The sequence below is a fragment of the Talpa europaea genome (assembly GCF_964194135.1).
Source record: "Talpa europaea genome assembly, chromosome: 12".
Lineage (NCBI taxonomy): Eukaryota > Metazoa > Chordata > Mammalia > Eulipotyphla > Talpidae > Talpa > Talpa europaea.
Window position 1 is genome coordinate 8,600,876 of NC_140079.1, and position 13,165 is coordinate 8,614,040.

General features: G+C 52.2%; 1 protein-coding gene across 3 annotated transcripts in view; it reads left to right on the plus strand.

The window, feature by feature from the left end:
* Positions 1 to 13,165, plus strand: part of NFIC (nuclear factor I C) — a gene marked incomplete at its 5' end in the record, with an annotated part of 57,202 nt that overhangs the window by 27,957 nt on the left and 16,080 nt on the right. For all 3 annotated transcript variants that reach the window (XM_084249394.1, XM_084249395.1, XM_084249396.1), the window contains 2 exons: positions 7,254 to 7,325; positions 12,523 to 12,597. In XM_084249394.1, coding sequence (XP_084105520.1) covers positions 7,254 to 7,325; positions 12,523 to 12,597 — 147 coding nt within the window. The remainder of the gene's footprint in view (positions 1 to 7,253; positions 7,326 to 12,522; positions 12,598 to 13,165) is intronic.

Sequence of the window (13,165 nt, forward strand, 5' to 3'; positions counted from 1 at the left end):
TACATTTCTATTGTCGCCATGGTCATGTGTTTGTTTGAGCAAAAGGTTATTGGGGGTGGGGGTGGGGAGTGACATTCTGGCTGCACATGAACACCTCGAGAACTTAGGAAGTCGAAACAACCGGTCCCAGGTCAGAGGGGCATGTCACTTAAAATACAGCTACTGCCGGGAGCCAGCACGCTAGCAGGAGTGTGTTATGTTTTGTGCATGGTGCTACAGAGCCTCGTGTGTCTCTCAGAGGAGGTGTTCAAAGGTCTTTAAACCTTTCCAAGGAGGGGGAAACGCGAGCCGTTTAGACAGACACCTAAGGGAACAGGGTTGTAGGCAGAGGGCCCAGCGATGTAAAGGCCCTGGGGCAGAACCACACCTGGCAGGTGGGAGGAACAGCGAGGAGGCCCATGTGCCAGAGCGGGGAGAATGAGGGGAGAGGAGGAGGAGGTGAGGGCAGGGAGGGAAGGGGGTCAGTCATGCAGGACCTTGTGGGCACAGGGAGGACTTGAGCTTTGACCTGAGGGAGGCTGGGAATCGTGGGGGCAAAGTTCATTAATCTCTGAGTTTGGCAAAACGCTGTCACCAAAACAGTATTTATCCCTTAATCTGTGATTGGCCCGTCCTTGCCTGAGCCCCTTCAGTTTCCAGCTTACACCCAAAAGTTAGGCAACAGCTGAAAATGCCTACTTCATAGATGGGGAAAACCACGGCCCAGAGGGAAGGCATGACTAATCCAAGGTTATCCCAACCGAGCCCAGGGCTGTGCCCGGGCTGGAAACCCAGCTCTTAGGGCACTGCTCTAAGATGCCCCCCGTCAGACAAGTGTGGGACCTGCCACTTCTTCAAGACCCCCGTGTATCCTAAAGGCTCAGTAAAGTGCCCCGAGACACCCACAGCAATGCCCACGCTTTTGGGCCACGGAATCCCATGCTCCGGTTAAGTCTGCGTATCCTGACAGCACCCCTAGGAGATCCCCAGCCTGGCTGTTGAGCCTGTGGACTTGGGTTCACAAACTCTCTCCGACCTGCCTCAGGTCTTACCCAGGGGAGCGCAGTGACTTCTGCTTCTCGAGTGACTGAGAATATGTTGTGAGCAACACAAGCACCACAGGGAAAGGCCAGTGCAAGCGGGGCTGTGGGTGTGGGAGGAGGGCGAGCATGGCAGGAGAGAACACACAGGCAAACGTTTGAAAGCCTGTGGTGAGCATTACATACGATAAGATTCTCATTTTGTGATTGTAAGAAAGAAGTTGATGAAACCAGTTGGCATATCAGCCTTGCCTGCTGTGTGACTTTGGGCAAGTTTACTGACCCTCTCTGGGTAACCCAGAAGTTGCCAGCCTCCGTCAAAGACTGCTGCAGGGTGCGTCAAGACAAGACTGGCAAATGCATGACCTGACATGTGAGTCTGGTAGGCCATTTCTGCGTGGCAGTGGCTGCTGTTATTATTGGCCCGGATAGTCTCCATACACTGCCTCCACCTCAGTGAGCTGAGGTAGGGGTGCTCTGGAGTGTGTAACAGGGTGTAGGGGCTCGGTTCCCCTGGGGGACTTGTAGGAACAGGTAGAGCAGAGAGGTGGGAAGGATTTATTCTGCCCCCAGCCATCCCCAGTGCCACAGTGAACCATTTGTGTGACAGAAAGGACCTCAGGCAATGGGGAAGGCTTGGGACACCCAGCAACAGGCTTTGATGGGTCAAAAAAATGGGGTCCAACCACCAGGGATCACCCCAAATTACTGATAAGAAAAGAATCCTAGAGAGGAGAAGAACTGAGTCCCTCCCCCCAAGGAAGTTCCTGAGCCCCACCTAGTCAAAAGCACAGAAAAGGCCCAAATGTGGGCCTCCCTGGTGGCGCAGGCGGTTGAGCGCCGCACTGTGAAGCTGTCTGCAGCCTCTGCAGCGTGGGTTCTATCCCGGGCAGCCAGCAAGAATCCCACATGGCGAAGCAGACCTCACCTGTCTCGCCTGCTGCTCCCCTCAGCAGTGTATTTCATCAGTTTGCCTGTTCTGTTCCCCGCTCTGTCTCTGGTGAATCTTCTCACCCTCCTGTGCATCTGGCCTGTACCCCGGTTCTTATATAAAAATAAATAAATCTCACAAAAAAAAAGACCCAAATGTGGGGTCTCAGGGTATCGGGCACTAATTCCAAGCCTGTGGCGCCCAGCTGGTGCTCTGTGGATTTAAATGTGTTGCTGCCCAGTTTTGTGCTCAGTTTCCCTATCTGGAAAATGGGGGGGGGGGTAATTGCATGTCCTTCCTGGGGGACTTTCGAAGATGATGAGTCAATGGAGGTGAAACTTGCAGCTTAACATAGTCAAAGGAATGACTCACTAAGTGTTAACCATTGGCATGTACCATCTCACACAGAGCGGCCTTGTTCAGTTGTCCCAAGAGCTCTAGTCTTAACCCCACATCAGCCTGCCACTCCCATCTCTGGGTTGTGACCCTCCCTTGCATTTGGCACATCCTGAAATTATCCTGCTGGCTTATTTGCTTATCTGTTCGTTGCCCACTGTCCCCACATCCATCCCCCTGAGGATATCAGTGCCATGAGGACAAGGGTTTTTGCCCATTTGGTCACTGCTGTGTCCCCAGGCACCCATTTGCTAGGTGATCAAAGGAGAAAAGTAAGCTGTAGTGCCACTCAGCTCCAATTTATGGATGAGAAAATGGAGGCTAAGAGATGCTGAAGAACTTGTCTGAGGCTGCTCAAGCCTGGAGGCAGCAAACCATCAGGACAGGGACAGAGCAAATATTTTAGACCTGTGGGTCACATTTGGTTTCTGTCACACAGTCTTCTTTTTCTTTCCACAGCCCTTTAAAAATACACATGATCTTTTGTTTTTTTTTATCATTGCCTTCCCCCGGAGAGTCTTTTTAGACACTTTCCTCCTAATAGCTCCCCCACATCAAGTTTTAATATCAATATCATTGTGCTGTATCAATATCTATCTGTATGTTTTATACATTTTAAAAAGCAAAATTATTTTGCCTCATCCCCCAAGAACCAATCACTGCCCCTGAGAATAGATGATCTTGATCACGTCTGTTCCTTCCCCGGCACTGCTGACGTGGGCTAGTCACTCTGTGGAGATCTGACCTGGGCGCTGGGGGTGCTGACGCATTCCTGGACCGTGCACTTGATGCCAGAAGCACTCCTAGTTGTGACAACCACCAATGTCCCCACACAGTCCTGGGGGACAGAATCACTGCAGTTAAGAACCTCTGAGCTAGGCCGACAATATCTTTCAATTTGACATCAATTTTAGGGAAGAGATTCTCTGAGCTGGACCTCAGTTTATCAAACTTATCATTGGGTAGATTTAATCGCGTGGTGCCTAGGGGCACTTAACACAGAAACTGATAAACGAAAGCCACCCACCAGGTGCCAGGGCTGCTCAATCCTTGGGCATTCGCTGTTCTTTAGGCATTAGCCACGCTGGGCACATTTGTTGAATCGAAGGAGTGATGGGAAGAAGAACTATCTGTGCCCTCCCCACCCCCTCGATTTTTCCAGAGCAGCTCAGCCCAACAGAACCGTCTGATAATGGCACCATCCAGCACCATCCAGTTCGGTTGCCGTAGGCCGCATGTGGCTATTGAGTAGTTGAAATATGACCGGTGGGATGGGAAGTTCTAAAATTTTAATTCAAAAATTAAAAATTTCAATTTAGCTAATTTAAATATAGTCACGTGTGCTAGTGGCTCTTGTTCTGACAGCTCTGGAAGATGAGACATTTTCAGAAGCCGAAGGACAGGAAGTGGTGAGCAGGTGGAGGTGAAATAGTTGCAAGCTTTAGAGATGATTAAAAATGAGATAGCAATAATGAAAAGAAAGGAAATCCTGACACACCTACAACATGGATGGATTTGAGAACATGAAGCTCAGTGAAATAAGCCCAACACAACAGCACAAATCCCATGTGATCCCCTCGCAGGAGGTCTGTGGGGTCACAGGCACCCTGTGGGCGCCAGGGATTGGGAGAGGGGAGGGGAGTTAGCCTTTACTGGGGACACCGCATCAATTTGGAAAGATGAGAAAGTTCTGGAGATAGCGGGGAGATGGTTGCACAATAACGTGGATGTGTTGAATGCCACTGAGCTGTTTTCCCCAGGCCCCAAAAATGGCTAAGATGATACATTTTATGTTATGTGTTTTAACAACAATTTTTAAATGAAATTTGAAAAGTTTAAGGAGATAGTATATAGTACTTAGAAGTTACACTGACTTAAATTTTAAAAGCTCACAGAACTATGGACAGATAACTTTCTCAGCCCCGTAACTAGATCTGCAGAACCCCACAGCTAATGTCCCACTTAGTGGGGGACTGAACAAACTCCCCCAAAGATGAGCAGCAAGACAAGTGTATCCATTTTCACCACTTTTGTTCAGTATTGTACTGAGACTCCAGGCCAGTGCAATAACACAAGGAAAGGAAAACAGAGGCATACAGATTAGAAAGGAACAAGTAAAATTTGACATGATGGTGTGCACAGAAAATAGATTCCTTGAAATTTATGCCAAAAAAAAAAAAATCTCTTAGAACTAAGTGAGTTCAGCAAGGTTGTAGAGTACAAGTTTAACAGGCAAAATGGCATTTCTAAATGCTATGAGGAGCAATTAGAAACCAAAATTAAAAACACATCAGTTAGAATCATGCCCCAAACCTATTATGTATTGATGTCAATTTGGTGCCAATCCTTTTATAAATATTTTTTTAATTATTTATTTATTTATGCATCGAAGAACTGGGGTGTAGGCCAGAGGTGTCAGGAGTGAGAGGTTTCATCAGAGACAGAGTTGGGAGCAGAACAGGTGGAGCCAGTGAGGGGAGCAGTGGGGAGACAGAAGTCTGCTGCGCCATGTGGGTCAGCGGACGTGGATTGAACTCAGGCCATAGTGGTGACAGCACTGAGACTTAACCTCTAGGCCACCAGGAAGGCTCTTAAACATCATATTAACTGACTTGTGGATCCAACACACCCTGGGAGATGGGTATTTTCTCCACCATTTTACAGAGGAGGAAACTGAGGCTCAAGAGAGGTGGTGTGGGTTACCTGAGGTCACAGGGCGAATGAGCAATAGGATAAGAGTGCCAAGGTAGAGGCAGCAGGAAATCAGGGTCATTGCTTTGCTAGAAAGTATCAGCACTCAAGGCAGCAACAACAAAGGGAATGTTCGTAAAGTAATCATAGTAATAAAGCTCACCCTCCAGTTGGTAAAGCACTCACTGTGTGCCCGCCGCTGTTTGGGGCACTTCACTGCATTCATTACTGTGCCCATTTCACAGATAAGGACAGTAGGGTGCACAGAGAGATGAGTTAATGGGTCTGAGCCCCCCCCCCCAGCCCTGTCTACCTGGTTCCAAAGCATGAACACATAGTAGGTATTCAAAACATCCTCCCCTTCTTGAGTGCTAACCAGGCACTGCAGCCGGCTGAGTCGTGTGGGTGCCCATTCCAGAAGAGCCCAAGGCCTGGAGCCCAGGCGGCTGGCTGCCCAGGCTGGGCTCTTCCCAAAAGAGTGGCTGCCCAGGCCCAGCTCATGGCCATCCAAGCGGGTCTGGCGGGCTCTGAGGGGCCACTGACTGCCCAGCACAGGAGTGGCCACAGGGCGTGGGGCCGAGCCGGGCACACTCCCCTCAGCTGCTGCCCAGCCCAGTCAGCCATGACTGGGGCTGCAAAGCTGAATCAAGGAGGGGCCACACCCTCCCATTCCTGTCATGGATTGGGAAACTGAGGCACGGCATGGCTGTGGAGGGCATCCCTGTTGTGGGGGACAATGAGTGCTGAACCTTCCATGTATGCACAGCCACCAGCACGGTGCCAAGCTCAGGAGCTGTTTAGGAAGCATCATTGTCACCCCCTCGGCAGCCCTGAGGGGAAAGCAGGTGCTAAAAGGAAGGAAGTGACCTCCCCAGGACCACGCTGCTTCAGAGGCCCACAGAGCTGGGATCCAAACTCAGGAATCTGACCCCAGAGGCCACGTGGTTCACGGACACTCTCAGCCCTGTCGCGCACACCAAGAATAGAACAGCCCCCAAGTGGGGAGGGGTGGGAACTTGTTCCTAGCTCCAACCTGCTGTTTTCCTGGTCTGTAAAATGGGTACACTGGCAATGCCCGATTCGTGGCTATCATAAGGATCTAAGGGAACACTTAAATGAGAAAAATCACCCCATTTGCAGTTATCTAGGGGTTTAAACGCAACAGGAGTGATAACGTGATGGACATGGCCATGGGTGGAGATCTCGAGGTACCCTGAGCGCCTCATGTGTATCCTCTCCTTGCGATGGCTGGCGATCCAGTCCAGGCCCAGATGTTCATGCCCATTTGAAAGAGGAGAAAAGGAAGGCTCAGAACAGTTGAGCTACTTGCTGAGGTCACACAGCAGTTACCTGCCAGCTTTGGGGTGTGGGACATGGGATGGCCTTGATTTTCTTTCTTTGTCATTTGACGGGGATTCCTGCCACTTGTTGTTGACCTGAGAGGCCACTGGACAGGGCTGGGGGTCCTGTCTGGAAGGGCCTGGCCATACTCCCTGGCCCTCAGTCCAGGGTGGAGGATGTGGGGGCAGCAGAGGGGCTGGCGCGACTCACCCTCCGCTCAGGCCACCAGAGCCGATAATGCTGAGCTCAGCGTCTGTCTGCTTCGCCTGTCTGCCAAGGAGTGTGATTATTTTTAGATAAGATGGCGGGGCGGGCGCCTGAGTGGGAGGGAGCCCCAAGCTAGGCCAGCTGGTAAGGACGTTGCAGCTGCAGATGGACACCCTTTGGCCCCCTCTCTGGGGGCTCTGAGTGGCAACCCAAGACCAAGAGCTGAGCCTCAGGACTTCAAAGGCAAAGGCTAAGGGGCAGAGGTCTGAGGCTTCAAGGACACATCTCTCTGGTCCTCAGTTTCCTCATCTATAAAATGGGCATGATGACACCTCCCTCATTAGGTTGAGGCAGAATGAAATGAATGATCCTGATTTCACAGATGAGAAAATTGAGGGTCAAAAGCAAAAGACTCTAACCCCTCCCTGAGTCAGCCCCGTGAGTGAGGCACAGAGCTACGGGGGCAGTCCAGGCACCTGTGCTGGCATCTGCAGGTGCCTGGCCAGAAATCCACAACTCTTAGGGGCAGCAGCCAAGAGAGAGGCCAGGCACGTTTGGGGAGCACCATTTCCATGGCAGTGGCCCTGCCTCACCAGCACCGATGCCTCATCGCCACCTGGTTGGGGGAGTCCCTGCAGTGTCAACCCATCCTTCTCCCTCTCTTGCAGATGCGGAGCAGAGTGGCAGTCCCCGGGCAGGGATGGGCTCTGACCAGGAGGACAGCAAGCCCATCACACTGGGTAAGTCTGAGGCTGGCAGTCATATTTAGGATCACACATGTTAACGGATCCATTCCTCATAGCCTGGCTGTGGGCGAGAGTTGCTGCTCTCCCCTTTTGCAGCTGAGGAAACTGCGGCTTGGAGAGCCGCTGGCATGGGAGCCCATGACTGAACTCCCAGCTTCTGGGCTCCATGGTACTCCCCCCACAGGAGGGCTCCCGAGGGTCCTGCAGCCCCGTGGAAGGATTTGGACGCTGCAAAGTCCCTGCTCCTGCCCTGGTCCGGTCCTCTCGTTGCCCACCTGGACCAGCGAAGGCTCCTGGGTGGTCCAGGCTCCCACCCTGCATGGTCTGTCCTCTCCCACAGCTCACACATCTGAGCACCATGAGTCAGGTCTCACCCTCCTCTGCCTGCAGCCGTCCAGGGTTCCCACCTCCCTCAGGGTCAAAGCTGAAGTCCCCCGCCAGATCACCTGTCCCATCCCCTCTGGCCTTCTCTGCCTCACTCTGTCTTCTTCACTCACGTTGCTCTAGCTAGAAGGACCTCCTCACTGTTTCTCCAACATGCCAGTCCTGGTCCTGCCCCAGGGCCTTTCCCAGGCTGTGCCCTCCACCTGGACAGCTAGTTGCTCTCTCTTTCTCCAGCTCTTTCGGCTCAAAAGCCCATGAGCCCCCCAGTTCAAGCAGCTTCAGCCATTCTCAATCTCTGCCCTCTGTTTTATTTCCTTCGGAAAAAGTTAGTAATTACATATGTACTTGTTTAGTGGCTCAGCGACAGCCTATGCATGCTTCTCTCTCCTGCTGGCACATCACTTCCTCAAGGACAGGGGCTTTCATCCGTTTTGATCACTGTTGTGTCCTCAGTGCTTAGAAGAGGACCTGTACATAGTGGGTGCCCAGTGTTTGTAGAGAGAAAAAAAGGAGAGAGGGCGGGAAGAAGCAGAGAAAAACAGAAACTAAAAGGGGTGGTACATCAGGACGAAGGAGGAGCGAAAAAGAGGAAGAAAGGAGGGAAGAAGAAAAGCCAGTGGGTGAGGGCATCGGCTTGGAAGGATGGCACAGGCACGCACAGGGAGACTGAACCGTTCCAGAAGGCTCACGGCCCCGCCCACACACACATACCCTCCCCCGCCACTCCGCAGTGGCCCTGGCCGTCTGTGACCCTGAGTCCTCCTTGGCCTGCTATGATCCCCAGGCACCTCCCTCCAAACCAGATGTTCAAGGCAGGCGGGGGCAGCGGCAGCAGCGGCCCTTGCCTGATCCCTTGGGGAGTTTGAGTCTGGCCGAGGAAATCACTTCCTCCCCGCCTGCTAGGGAGTCCCCTGGAGATGGAGCTGGGTTAGTGCTGCACAAACAGGAAACCCCAGTGGGGGAGGGCAGAGGGGCATGGGTCCAGCTGGGTCGGCAGGAAACAGTGACAGCCACTTCCCCTGGACATGGGGGGGTGGGGAGGGAGGGCGTCCTCTCCTCCCTGGGATGATACGGCCTGAGTCTCCCAGCATGGGCCTGGGCAGACAGTAATCACACCAAGAATGGTATGTACAGACCCTATACCACAAGAGGCTCAGGGCCCTGAACGGGCCAGGGCCTGAATCTTGGGCAGCCGTGGAACTGGGCACCACTGTGAGCTCCCTGTGGCTCATGCTGCCCCCTGGGGGCCTGGAGAAAAACTGTTCCCATCACCACCACCACCACCACCCCCCAAAGCGCAGAGCCCCCCCCCCCCACCTGCTGGACCCGCCACCACTCTGACCACCTCCCTGGCTCCTTCTGTTCCTGCCTTGGTAGTCTCCACCTTGCCAAGCCTCTGGGCCTTTATAAAGAGACAGTTCCTGCTGCCAGGAACACTGTGGCCCTCAGGGAAGTCGCAAAGCAACATGTTTAAGAACCTCCTAATCAGAGTAGCCAACGTTCACAGGTCAGTTACCCTGTGCCAGGGGCTGCTCTTGGCACTTCCCCGATTCTGAGGCATGTGTTCTACTCACCCGTCCCTACCCTGAGGACTTGGCAAATCGCCACTTTCAGCCCTTTGTGTAAAACTGCTCCCCGCCACCCCACCTGCCTTGCTGCCTCTGACACACCACACATTTGACTTAACCATCTTTTGAAAGTTTTTTTTTAATTGTAGCAAAATACACATAACGTAAAATGCATCGTTTCAACCATATTAAAATGTACAATTCAGTGATATTTAGTAGTCACGGTGCTGCCCAACCATTGCCAGCTTTTTCATTCCCAGCACTGGTGACAAGGAAACCCACCTCCAACAGTATAAAAGCAGCATGGTGTTGGCACAAAAACAGATACACGGATCAATGGAACAGAATCGAAAGCCCAGAAATAAATCCACATACATACAGCAGCTAATCTATGATAAAACAGCTATGACCATAAAATGCGGGGAAGACAGTCTCTTTAATAAATGGTGCTGGGAAGACTGGAGAGAAAGAGGTAGATTACTTGCTAACACCATACACCAAAATAAACTCAAGGGGATTAAAGAGAGAGACATGTCAGAACTGCAACAATAAAATACATAGGGAAAAAAATTGGTGACATATTCTATGCTATCAACAATAAAGATATTTTGAGGGACTCAACCCTATGGAAAAGGAATTAAAAACAAAAACAAACAATTGGGAGTCCCTCAAGTTAAAAAAAAAATCTTCTACGGGATGAATATACAAGATGTATATAAAAACTCACACAATCCAACAATTTAAAAAAGCTAATTAGTAAATGGGCAATAAATAGGACAGTCCACCAAAGAGGATATCCAGGAGGCCAAAAGATATTTGAAAAAATGTTCATGGTCACTCCTAATAAGAAAGGGGCAGCTTAAAACTACGAAGAAATATCACCTCACACCCCTGAGAAGAGCACATCATAAAAAGACCCCCAACAACAAGTGCTGGAGGGGACGCGCAGAAAAAGGAGCCCCATTACAGAGCTGATGGCCACGGGAATTGGTGCAACCACTAAGGAAATCTGAATATCCCTTTAAAAAAATAAAAAGGGAAATGTACAACCCAGCAACCCCACTCCGGGGGCATCTGTCCGCAGGATGTGGAACCGTCAGCACAACCCCCACAGGCTCCCTGCTGTGTGCAGCTATAAGGAAGGAGGAAATGCAAGGATTTTCAGGGAGGGAATGTGAGAGAATTATGTGCAGCCAGGTCTGTCAGAATGGTAAAAACAAACACTTACAAAACCAGTGGACATCAGTAAATATCCCTGAGGTCAAGGTTGGGGTGGGGGGGACAAGGGGACACGCGGGATGGTGGTGGGGGAAAGAGAAAGGAGAGAGGAGCAGACATTGGAACAGCCTGGAGCGACACTTCACTGTCTGAGCTGTATTATGCGCCTGTCGCCGCATCAGGCACCGAGAATACAGAATCCCTGATTTCGAGAAATTCACACTTTTTTGGCAGAGGCAGACTTTCCAAGGACAGCTTGGGTGTATTATTATAATACAGTAACATGCATACGTGAAAGTGCAAGAGTGAAAACAAGGGGGAATGTTGAAGGGAGAGAGGGAGGGAGCGAGGCGAGCAGGGGGGAAGGGCAACGCTGGAGGCAAAGAAAAGGCAGGGGTTTGAAAGGAAGAGAAAGAAACCATCCCCACCAGCAGTTTGCCTCCTCCCCCTCCCCCAGGCCCTGGCACCACAAACCCACTCCGTGGCTGGGCCTGTCCTGGACATTTCACACCAGGACTCGCTCTGTGTGGCTCCGTGTTTCTGGCTTCTCTCCCCAAGCATCTTGTGTCCAAGGCCCACCCACCTGGACCTTGAAACCCATATCAGAGCTTCCCTCCTTTTCACGGCTGAATAATATTCTAGTGTGGTGGGCACATGTGTTTCTATACGTGTCCACTGACGGACGTCTCGGGTGTCTCCAGCATAGGCTACATAATCACGCCGTGTGAACATCTGGGCACGTGCTCCTTGACATACTGAGCTCATGTGGCATCCTTAACCACACGTGACTGTGAGGCCCAGGGAGCAGCCACTTCCGAAATCTGTCTTCATCTCCCGTGTCCCCAAGCACCTGGCTGGGCATCAGACACTGGAGCGGCCCAGTAAATGCTTGTTGAATAAAATGATCTGACGCACAGGGGTTCCGGGTTTGGCCTGCCCCAAGTTATCTAAGGCTCTCTTGGAGCCAACCTCAGTTTCCAAATTCATGAATTGAATCCAAACCACCCCAGCCTGGAGAGGGTTCAGGAGTGTTTCTGCGGACACTGCAGGAATTTTAACTGCTGCCTATGGCCCCTCCACCCCGCCCCATGGTCCTGAGCCCCTGCTTTTTGCCAGGCTTTGAGGACACTGGAGGGACTGGCCAGACACCTCATCCTCATGGAGCCCCTAGTCTATAGAGAGGAAAAAACCTGCAGGACTGCACAGGGCAATGAGTGACGTAGAGAAAGCAGGCAGCTGTGCTAGGTGCCTGACGCATAGCTCACAACGACCTGGATGACCAGGCATATAGTCCCCGTTTTGAAGATTTAGAAGCATCAAGTTTCTCCCGGGGAGTACATGTTGTGGTCCCCACTCTGGGGACACACCCATCTCCATTTAACCCCAGCTGGTTCGTTCCTCTCCCTGGATACCGCACTCTGGGCTCCCACACCCTCCAGCTGTTGAGAGGCCTCGAGAATGCTGACAGCAGCTCCTGCTGAGATATGCTGTGTGACCATGAGCTGGTCACGTTGTATTTGCCTATTTTTAAGTTCCACTTGGGAAACTCCTACTCGTCCTTTAAAACCCAGTCCCAAGTGCCTCTTTCCCCAGCCCTGACACTCAAGATCACTGAGTGGGAGACTTGGTCTGGCCTCCACTGGTGTGTACAGCCTGACACAGCATAAAGGGCCGCCCCCATGCAGCTGGGGATGTGCGCAAAGGCCCTGACTGGATAAAGTGCCCACCATGGGGTGGGGGGTGGCTGAGCCTGAACGATTAAAGGGAATCTCAGAAAAGAATGTCCAGTCCAGCTGTTAGGGTGGAGGGACTCCTGGTCCGACTGGGAGGAGCTTAACTGGCCACCTTTGCCTCACCACCCCCTTCTCTGTAGTGCAGCAGGGGGCACACAGGGTGTCCCCCAGGAAAGGTGTCCAGCCCCACAGTCTGGGAAGTCCCAGGGGATGGGGGAGGGGGGTAATCAAGGAAGGAGAGTTGGCTTATGCAGCCACCCCCTGAACCTCATGCTCTCCCCGTTGCAGACACCACCGACTTCCAGGAGAGCTTCGTCACTTCCGGTGTGTTCAGTGTCACCGAGCTAATCCAAGTGTCACGGAGTAAGTGCCCCCACCCTGCCCTGGGACCTTGGAGGGGTAAGGGGCTCAGGGAGAAGGAAGGACCCAGCTCTACCCTGCTCCCCTTCATCCTCCCCAGCCAACCCACCACCAGTCCCAGGTTCCCAGGCAGGGCAGTATCTGGCCCTTGCCAGAGTTCAAGCTCAAGGAGACGTGCTTCTCCCAGGAAATGTACTCCAAATGCTATGGACAGGGATGATGACCTCCCACTCCAGTATCCATCACTTCTTCCTGAGGCCTCCCCTACCCTGTCCAAGGAGGGGACCCCCAAGAGACCTACCCCTCCTACCTGCTTTGCCTTGATTTACTAGGGACCCACACTTCTCTCCTAGACACTCCCAGGGACTTGTAGGCACTTTGCTTGCCCATCACTCATCCTCCCTTTCCACTTCAGCAGAGCCTGGCCTCTGGGAGGACTGGGAAGCTCGGCCTCCAGTTCTGGTTATGCCTCTGGCTCCCAGTGTGACTTGGTCTTTCTTGACAGCCTTGGTCTTCTGATCCATTGAACCAGGCCAATTTGGGAAGTTGTTTTCCTTCTGACTGCCTGCCC